The sequence below is a fragment of the Thamnophis elegans genome, chromosome 2, assembly GCF_009769535.1.
Source record: "Thamnophis elegans isolate rThaEle1 chromosome 2, rThaEle1.pri, whole genome shotgun sequence".
Lineage (NCBI taxonomy): Eukaryota > Metazoa > Chordata > Lepidosauria > Squamata > Colubridae > Thamnophis > Thamnophis elegans.
The window spans coordinates 15,554,581-15,565,245 of record NC_045542.1 but is presented as its reverse complement, the minus strand read 5'-3'; the positions used below and the strand labels follow the sequence as shown (position 1 = coordinate 15,565,245).

Sequence of the window (10,665 nt, the reverse complement as noted above, 5' to 3'; positions counted from 1 at the left end):
TTCATGTTCATACTCTATTATCCTTCTATGTAATTTCCCGTAAAATTCTTCTTGATTCTCATTTGGTGCATAATTATTTTTACAGTTCATCATTATTTCCACTAATATTCTCCCCTCCTCGTCCTCAAATATTTGCTTTGATTGTATTGTCTTTCTGATATATTGTGCTATCCCTCTTTTGCTTTGACAAGCAAGTGTCATGCATAAGTTCCCAAATTTTGGATAGTCGAGAAATTGTTTATGTTGCTTTTTCATGTGCACTTCTTGCAGACATATTATTTTAATTTCTCTAATTTATTAAATGTCCTTTTCCTTTTTATAGCCGAATTCAGTCCATTTAAGTGACCGGTCAGGCAAACTGGTAGTGGCAATCCACCCACCCACCCCAGCCCTAGGCTGTTCTGTTTAGCCACATTTTCTAAGCCGTGCACATGCATGCAAGCTATGCAAACAAAGCGCATGCGTGGAAAGCACATATGCTCATGAAGTGAGTGTGGGCATGCATGCATACAGTGTTTTGGTGCGCAGCGAAACTGGTGGTAAAATGATGTGAAATCCATGTCTGATTATCTTGCTCAGATTCTCAAGGCAAACTCTGAAATTTGTTCTCACATAGCATTGAGAAACATCAGGGTGCAATTTCGGCTTTCCTACATATTCAGCAAGGTCCTTCGTGCTCAGAAATTGAGTGTATCTCCACGAGGGCATCCTTGTTCAAGATTTCCATATGACTCTAGAAATGAAATCCCCCCCGCATCCCATGTGCCAGGAAGGGAACTGAATGTTGTTAGGGTTCCAAGGAACAGATCCAACGCAATCAAACCTCTGAAACCTGGGCGCTCCTCAAAGTACAGATTTATTAGGCATGTCATATTGGAACATCTGGTGAAAAGCTGACTTTGAAGGTCCCAATGTTTCCCCCCACCCAAATTAAAAGTCAAAGTCCCTTCCCCCAGTCCACATGTCCCTCCCATGGTCCAATCTAGCCACAGCCCCAACCCCAGTTAGTTCCAGCCCACGCCTCCCCAGCACCTAGTGAGAACATCCTTGGTTCCCAGGAGAAAGAATTTTATTTTGGCTACAAGTTCCCAGCTATCTCTACTCCCCCTTCCTGTTCCCATAGCTCCAACAAGTGTAGATGTGGCAGCCCTGAAGATGCTCCCAAATGGCTTCAGGGTTGACGTGTTGGGCTATCCTCCAGTATATCTGGGTAAAAGCTAGACATGCTAGACAAGGACAATGCAAGATGCCCCAAATCAGGAGAAGACTAGGATTATGTTTTGAACTAACACATTATCTCGAAAGGCAGCTTTCAAAAAACTCCACTCACCATCAGAGACACAACCAAGCTACACAGTTGTACGATATGAATTGGGATAATTTGGGGCTGCCGTAAAATTTCAAGACATCTTCTCTCTTCTTGGAATGTTGGCTTTAAAGATTTTGTATTTGGTGGTCTTGTACCTAGAAGTCCAAAATCATCAACTCTACTACAAGTAGTCCTTGACTTACAACAGTTCATCTAGTGGCCATTTGAAGTTACAACCACAATGGGGGGGGAAAGTGGCTTATGATTGTTTTCCACCCTTACAACCGTTGCGGCATTCCTATGGGCATGTGATCAAAATTCAGACAGTTGTCAACTGACTCATATTTATGACTGTTGCAGAGTCCCAGGATCGTGTGATCATCTTTTCTGACCTTTTGACAAGCGAAGTCTACGGGGAAGCTAGAGTCACTTAACAACCGTGTTACAACTGCTGTGATTCACTTAACAATCGCAACAAGAAAGGTTGTAAAATCTGGCTTCCACGTTGACTTTGCTCATCAGAAGATGCAACCGTCATAAATTTGAGTCAGTTGCCAAGTGGCTGAATTTTCATCACATTACTATAGGGACCCCACAATCGTAAGTGTGAAAAATGATTATATAAGTCATTTTTTTCCAGTGTTGCGGTAACTTTGAATGGTCACTAAATGAACAGTTGTAAGTTGATGACTACCTATAATGTGAAAAGACAGTGAAATATACAGTTTGCATGTGCCTGGAAACATTTGTTACACTGGAAAGGACAATAGAACATCTTTGCAGGATGAGTGAAACACTAGAGTGTTTAGGATACAGGTGTCAAACCCACCTTGAAGCCATTGTGTTGTGTTTTGCAGGATTACTTGCAGCCAGAAGCTGTGTGTGTATATGTGTGTGTGTGTATGAGATAGAGAGAGAGAGAGAGAGAGAGAGAGAGAGAGAGAGAGAGAGAGAGAGAGAGAGAGAGAGATGATAGAGATAGAGATAGAGATAGAGATAGAGAGAGAGAGAGAGAGAGAGAGAGAGAGAGAGAGAGAGAGAGAGAGATTTGCTCCAGGACTTGCCATAAACATGGGAACCTTCGTGGTGAAGTTGAAGCAATAAAATGGAGTTTGAACTATCAGCTGGCTGTGTTGCCAGAGGTCATCACATCAGCTATGGCATCTAGCCATGGTACTGAAGTAGCCCAACTCGGCATCTACTGTACGAGTAAATTATAAATACAAACCATTTCCCACATATATGTTGGTTGTTTTGCTGGAAGTCTTACCTCAGCTGCCTCATTTAACAACTTTTAGCGACATTATGAAGGAATCACACCTTTCTTCTGTGCAACTGCCGACGGTGAATCTATGGCTCCAATTGCCATAGTTTCCATACAGCAAATGTAATAGAGGAGGTCCTCAGCTTCTAACCAGCTACTCAATGACTACTCACAATTACGGTGCTGAAAAAAGTGCCTTATAAACTGGTCCTGATACTTATGACCATCCCAGCACCCTTGCAGTCCTAAGATCCACATTCAAGCATGTATTTATAAAAGTTGCAGCGTCCTGGGGGTCATGTGTTCGCCATTTATGACCTTTCCACCTGGCTTCTGATACGCCAACTCAGCGGGAGTAACTAGATTCGCTTAACAACAGTGTAGTTGAGTTGACAATGGTGGTGATTCACTTAACGAATTTGGCAAAATGGTCATAGAATTGGATGTGACTCACTTAACGATTGCATCACTTAGCAACAGAAGTTCTGGTCCCAATTGTGGTTGTAAGTCAAGGACTAATTCTTTACAATGCAAAATCAAACTATATCACCAATGATGCATGACAGCATTTTGACAGCATACAAGCATACACGTCCAAGAAAGTTGTTTCCATGTTAGAATCAAGAGAAGTCCATAGGACTTCTTCTCTCCCAGTCCCACCCACAAATTATGGTCCACAATGGATCTGTTCTTTTCTCAATCTGAATGGTGAATTTATGAAGCATCTCATTCCTCAATAGAATGTATTTGCCCAAGAGATGGCTTTTAAGCTAAAACTGGCTGCTCTAATTGAAGCGGGCTGACCCTCAACTACCTTTAAACTGATGAAACCTGTGGGGAGATTTAGTGAATAAACTGCTGGAGAAGAACATGAGAGAATCACTGTGGTGGACCGTGAAGGAATCGGTCAGGTTTATCTTTGCTACACATGTCAACATCTATTTGAGGGCACTGTGAAATGAAGAGCACATCGGTATAAGCTGTTGAGTAGCTGGGGAATGGGACAACTTGCCACAGCCGACTTGCTGCGGGCAACTCATCATAGCCAACTCATTGTGGGACAACTCGCCGCAGGACAATTTAACAATTCTACTTAATTACTTAAAATAAATAAGCATTATTTTAATTTTTGCCATTCACATTTCATTCTATCCCTCCTTTTGCATCCTTATTTTTTAAAAAATGATTCTATTCCACCATTTCTGTGGTGTTAGTGTAACTCTGGTTTGAGGTTGAGGTTTATTCGATTTATATGCCGCCCTTCTCCCAAGGACTCAGGGCGGTGTACAACATTAAAAGAAACACATACTACAAAAGTTAAAAAGAAATTAAATAGGATATCCCCAAACCCAATTAAAATTAACAATGACACATTTTTTAAAAGAATTCAAATTAAAGTTAACAGTAATCAATACTTCGATTTGTTTTGTTCAGGCCAGGCTGGCTTGCTGGAAAAGCCAACTTTTTAGGGCGCAGAAGGTCTGGGATTATACGAAGCTCCAGGGGCAGCTCATTCCAGAGGGAAGGCGCTCCCACAGAGAAGGCTTCCCCCCTGGGGGTCACCAGTCGACACTGTCTGGCCGACGGCAACCTGAGGAGGCCAACTCTGTGGGATCGCACTGGACGATGGGAGGCTTCCGGTGGCAGTAGGTGGTCTCGCAGGTACCCTGGGCCTAAGCCATGGAGCGCTTTAAAGGTCATAATTAGTACCTTGGTCCCATAGTGAGTTGTTCTGTGGCAATTTGGCTGTAGAGAGTTACCCATGGTGAGCTGACTGTGGCAAGTTGGCCGTGGTGAATTGCCATAGAACCAAGTAGCGCTCTACCACCTATATTTGGAAGCACTGAATAATTCAGAGGTAGTGCCGTACATAAATTACTTTTGGAGATAACAGGACACAAAACAATGGACATACACTTTCTGGGGTGAGTAAGTAAACCCTAGTTACTAGTATGTGTTATGTGCGTGTGATTATTTTCCCTAATGCACACATCCTTATCATGTTTTTCCCAAACTGCCCTTTTTGCAAATCAGGTATGTCTATTTCCCTAAGGTGCATGTTTCTCTGTTTTGGTTAGAGACCTGTAATACAAAATACAGAGAATGAAACAATAAATTGAAGCACTCTTGTATTTTGGTTGTCAGTTAAGGTCCTGCAAATTCACCTTGCATTAACCACTGGAATTGAAAAGAAAGCAATCACTGCTGCCACAGATTGGTCTTTGACTCTACATAGCATATTTTTCAGAGTATAAGATGCACCAAGATTTTGAAGAGGTAAATTTTTTTAAAAAAAGTTTTTGCACTCTGCAAGCCTCCCAAACCCTCTGCATGCCTCGTTTTGTGTGAAAAATGGGGCATGTAGAGAGTTTGAGAGGCCTGCAAAGTGCTCTGGGAGCTGGCGGGGCAAAAATGAGCCAAATAACGGCCTGTTTTTCACTCTTTTTTGCCCTCCCCAACCCCCAGGAACACTTTGCACGCCCATTTTTGCGAAGTGGGCAGAGTTTTGGGAGGCCAAAAATGCTGTATTCAGTGTATAAAACACACCCAGATTTTCACCCTCTTGTTTGGGGGGGGGGGGGAGATGCATCTTATACTCTGAAAAATACGGTACTTTTTAAAAAGGATTTAAATTAAAATATTGAAGATTAGGGAGAACCTAAACTATTTCTTCTTGCTTTTGGTGGACCTAAAGGATCTGCAGGTTCAATGCAGTACTAGGTTAGAAACTCCTACCCTTAGTCCAAGACTAAGCGAGACAGTGGATTCGTACAAACCAGTATGTTTAAAGTTGTATATTCGAAATTGAATAATTACAAAATCAGAATAAAAAAATAAAGGATAACATAGAAAACATATTGTTTACAAAAATCACCATACAATGAAACCCTTGTTAGGAGAAAGATTGTGGGCCCAGTGTCCATTGGTTCATATGGAGTTGTTTGAACCTCTGGCTTCCCACGCCTCCCCAATTGCCACCAGCATCATGACTAGCACCCCCTGCCTGCTCTAATACAGAATTGCATGCGATAAAAGGTAGAATTGCCCAATCAAAAATCCCTTTCCTTAGTCTTTTTTCTCCTCTCCAATCATGTGCAATGCTCAGAGATGCAGTTTAACAGTTGGTTAATCTAGAGTTCCATGGCCCTATGAGAAGATCTGGTACCCTGAAAAGTCTTTTATATTAACTCGTGGTCTCATGATTCAAGGGGAAAGCTGCCCCAACTGAAAGCCTTGAGCTGATTGATGGACAGAAAGTCACATTACCCCAAGGGTGGACTTGCCTGCCACACACCTTGTCCATTTCAGAAAAACTGAAGCCCTCACTTTGTGGATGGAGAAACAGAAGTGGGCAGCCACCACTTCTTGATGCTTGGACCCTCGCACGCCCCTAATCTACTTCAGCCTGTCATCTGCTTAGAAGCTCCCCATCTGGGGGGTGGGAGCTCCAGATTTTACAGCCCTCTTCAACCAGCCTTGCTATTGCCTCCATGACAATATAAGGAAGGAAGGAAGGAAGGAAGGAAGGCACACAAATCCTTGGATCAGGTCATTCCTGCACACCTTCCTGTTGCTGCGACAGAAGATGCTTGCACCTTTGTAATTTTTTATGGGCAAAGCTGCTATTATCATGAAAGGCAGCTTGTATGCACTCTTAAGCAGCACTCCAGTATCTCCTGAAACCTTCTAGTGCATCCCATTTCTAGCAAACTGCCTACTGACATTACATACAAGAGATACGATGCCTCATTGAAGCGAAGGCTCTATAGACTAGTTGCAGAAATATCCAGTTCTGAGTCCATCCTATGCCATAGAAGCTGCTAGGCCAGCCACTATCTCCACACCAGTCCAGCTTACTTCACCAGCGAGGAAAAATTTGGAGTGGGGAATGCTGTGTGCTCTGCTTGAGCTCCAGGAGGAAAAGCAAGATATACATTTAATGAATAAATAAATACATCAGTACGTTCTGCTGCTTAGTCCAATCGATTCAACTGGAGGGAAGGAAGTAGCTCCCTTCAAATGTTTTAAAGAATCTTATTTAAATCTGGCAGAAGAGAGGGAAGTTCAGAAAGCAACAATTCATCAGACACACCAAAGCAAACCTTCCCATTTTTCTTTTTCTTTCCTTCTTTTGTTTAAAAAAAACACATTTTTGAACGCTGGTAAACTGCTTTTGCTCCTTTCCCAGTAAGACAGCTCAAAGTGTTCTATGAATCCATCTTTTTTTCACACCATAAATTTTGCAGCTTGTAAAACCTGAGGCAGGTGACCCGTCGTTCCTTAAGATTTCCAGAGATGCCACCTATTTTTCAATCATCAGGACAGATCAAATGTGCCACCAAGAATATGAGGAGCTTTCTCATCTGTTTGAGATCTTCCTCTGGCCAAATGCAAGGGGCGTTGGCCTAACCCATACAAGGAGGTGCCTTCCCAAACAGTCCTTGGCCTTGTTTCTGTCCTTGCTTGGGCAAATCTTCTAGCATCAAGATTCAAGGAGTCGTGAGAGCCGCAAAAGTTCCTTCTGTCTGTCAATCACTCTCAAGGGCTGGATATGGGCCCAAGTTGCAGCTGGACTTCGAATGCTAAGGGATTGTTCTGAGCCTGAAAGGAAATAAAGCAGGATTGAGGAAATCTATCATCCACAGTTGTTTGAAAGAGGCAGAAAGAAGAGACCGCCACTAAATAACATTTGACAAAGTTTCCTAGCTATAATGAGCAAGAAAGTAATTAAATGGACAGATTTTTTTCTCTCTCTCTTTTGGCTTCTAAGACAGGTGTGGCCAGTGAGGTAACAAAGCCTCCTGAAGAACTGAGAGCAATTATGTTGGCCTTCAAGTGGGAGGGGGGTGTAGGTGTAGGGCAGTGGTTCCCAAACTTGGCAACTTTAAGACTTATGGACTTCAACTCCCAGAATTCTCCAGCTAGCTCTTCTCGCTGGAGAACTCTGGGAGTTGAAGTCCACAAGTCTTAAAGTTGCCAAGTTTGGGAACCACTGGTGTAGGAGACAGTGATTATTTTAAAGCAAAATAGTTGACCCATAATTGCTCAACCCACCTATTTTACTTTTTCCAATGCTCCAATACTCCACCTCCCCTCTGTTGTGGCCCTCTAGCACCCAGCAAAACTGGCAGCAGAATTGGACAGTGAGGAGGTTGGGGAGGAACATGGGCCAGTTCTGGAGGCTGGGGAAGGCTTGGATGAGGGCTCTGCATTGGAGGCAGAGATGGGGCCAAGGCTATCTGGCAGTTCTCAGTTGCCTTCCGAGCTAGACAGCAATGAGGCAGAGGAACAGCTGAAGCCTGTTCCCAGTGTGCGCGTGCGCAGAGCTGCCAAAAGAAAAGAACAGCTAAGAAATCAGGGCTGACTTGTGAGTAAAGCCAAAGGTGGATGGTGAATGGTCACTCCCATAGGAAATAAAAGAGGAGCAGAAGAGGAGTGGGCTTTTCCAGGAAACAATTTGTTTGTTTGTTCATTTCATTTCAGGAGTGTGAAGACGTTTCCATGAATCTCAGAGACTCTGCGCCAAGTCTTTCCTTGCACAGCACTGCGTTTTCAAAATATTTACATGGCAGCTTTCCAAGCTCCATTTAATAAAAGGGGTTTTGTCAGGACCAGGAATCTGCTTCATGCTTTTTGGGGAGCCTAGGTCAGATCAGAACACCCTCAAATACTTATTCTGCTAAAAGTTTGCCATCAACTTTTGCCAGAAGACACCCGTGGCTGGAGTGGAGGTGGGGTATTTATGTGGCCCATAGAGAGAAGGTTGCCTATCCCTGCTGCAGCCTAAACAGCTGCCGAACTTCAAGATTTAGGAGGCTCACCCCTCTCCTTGTAGATTCCAGGGGCTGAATCCAGATTCTTTTGCATACAGACTCAGAACTCTGTCACGGAACTATAGTTATTTCCAAGCAGTTTTCATGAAAACCTCTATTAGGACATAGTCCTTATGAAGCAGCTGCTATTTACATTTGTATTGTTGTAGGGGGGGGGGGGAGAAAATACCAATGCACCCTTTTGAAAAGGAGAGCAATATTAACCATGTAATGATTTTGAGGGTTCCAAATGAAAAGGCTACAGTTAAACAATGTACAGGAGACACACACACCCCTTCCCCAATTCACTTGCTTACAGGTTGAGGCACGCATTGCCCGAGCTTCTTCCAAGAGGTACTGGGGGCGACTCCGCAAGGGAGAGAGGGGAACTGGAGAAAGGGAGAAAAGGAAAAATAAAAATGGGAAGTCAGAGCTTACAGAGGAGGAATGTGTATTATTTTCTAGCCAACTCCTGCCAACTTCTGCTTTTTGTCATCTACAAAGACATTTTTGTTCCTGAACATTCCAGCTATTATAGTGGCTATTATTATAATGCAAGGATCCTTATAAAACATCATGCTAGGAAAGCTATTTCTCTCTTGATGCATCTCTCTCACCTTCCAACTCAGATCACTTGTAAATCTTCCTTTGTCTTAGGAATGGGATGAGCTAAAATTTTAATTTTTAATAGGCATGAAACAATGACGGAACTGCATTCCGTGAGCCTTTGGCATTTAATCATGCCGGCCACATGACCACAGAAACGTCTTCGGACAACTCTGGCTCTTTGGCTTTGAAACAGAGATGAGCACCGCCCCCTAGAGTCAGGAACAACTGGCACATATATGCGAGGGGAACCTTTACCTTTACCTTAAAAATTGACGAAACATTAACCTTACAAATTAGTTTGACGTGCTTGTTGAAAACTGCTTTGCAAAATGAAAGTGGGGTGGAGAGAATCATTCTATTTCATCAGGCCACTGTATTTGTGCAAGGGTCCTGTGCAGCAACCATTCTAAACTGCAGTGTGTAGGCTTTGCTTATCTTGATCCTCATTGATCACAATTCCCCCAAACCAGCTCTCTTCTATACTCACGGTTGGGATGACTCTGACAGTGATGTACAAGGTGAACAGCTTTGGCCATCATACGCTGTACAGGATAGATATGGGCTTGTGTTAGATTATTCACTTGTTGTTGTTTTTTTGACATATACCGCTTCATAGGGCTTTCAGCCCTCTCTAAGCGGTTTACAGAGTCAGCATATTGCCCCCACAGTCTGGGTCCTCATTTCACCTACCTCGGAAGGATGGAAGGCTGAGTCAACCTTGAGCCGGTGAGATTTGAACCGCTGAACTGCAGATAGCAGTCAGCTGAAGTGGCCTGCAATACTGCACCCTAACCACTGCGCCACCTCGGCTCTATTCATATTATTCACTTGTTCCCTCTCTATTTTCTTTAAACAAGCTATTTGTAGGCTGAAAAGAAACAACTAACACAGCATGCACGCTGAAGGTACCCCAACCTGAAGCAAAATTTCAGAAACACCAGAGTATTTTTTCCCGGCTAGTGATTTCCCCCCCAAAAATGGAATGATCTATTTCATTCACAGAACAGCACAACAGCAAGTCTTCTCTAATTTTCCCTGCCCCATATCTCTACTCACCAGCTTCTCAAAGTTGACAAGGTTCTCCACCAAGGTACGGTTGCCCTCGTGAATGAAAGTCATATCTGCAAAGTGAACACAAGCGTCTCAACATTCGTTACAAAAAACAGAAGAAAAGAAATGGAGATCTTTTGCTCTTTGTAATTCTAGGACAGGCTTGAAATCTTTTGAATAAGAGGAAGTGTTCCTCGAGCTTCACTTTTGGTAAGTTCTTAAATATGTACAGAGGCAAAAATGCAGAATTAATTTGCCAGGAGTTTCTTTGGTTTAAATGTAGCCACTGTCAACTGTCTGACTAGCAAACCCAAGAAAAACTCAGGAATTTTGAAATCCCCAAAGCAAAACTTTATTGGAGACACTATTTTGGTACTGAAGAATCAAAACCAACTCTGGTTTTTCCTGCACAATGCTTGTATAGTTAAACAATAGCTTTCCTTTCTCCCTACCCTTGGTTGATCACATTGTTGAATTATGAATCATCCTTTTGTTTTGAGAACAGTTCCCTTTTCTGTTAAACACCTGCATTGGTGCCCTTGGTGGATAGTGGCTCTCAGGGTCCATCTTGAAGCATCTACATTCTTTCTCCCCACGGTTCTTTGGCAAGTTGAATAGCG

At 43.0% G+C, this 10,665-nt stretch overlaps 1 protein-coding gene across 1 annotated transcript in view; it reads right to left on the bottom strand.

The window, feature by feature from the left end:
• Positions 1-5,214: 5,214 nt before the first annotated feature.
• RAPGEF3 (Rap guanine nucleotide exchange factor 3) overlaps positions 5,215-10,665 on the bottom strand; it is an 87,865-nt gene continuing 82,414 nt past the window's right edge. The window contains exons 25-28 of the mRNA XM_032238900.1: positions 10,052-10,116; positions 9,483-9,537; positions 8,704-8,775; positions 5,215-7,175 (exon numbers count right to left, since the gene is read on the bottom strand). Coding sequence (XP_032094791.1) covers positions 7,057-7,175; positions 8,704-8,775; positions 9,483-9,537; positions 10,052-10,116 — 311 coding nt within the window. The 3' untranslated portion in view covers positions 5,215-7,056. The remainder of the gene's footprint in view (positions 7,176-8,703; positions 8,776-9,482; positions 9,538-10,051; positions 10,117-10,665) is intronic.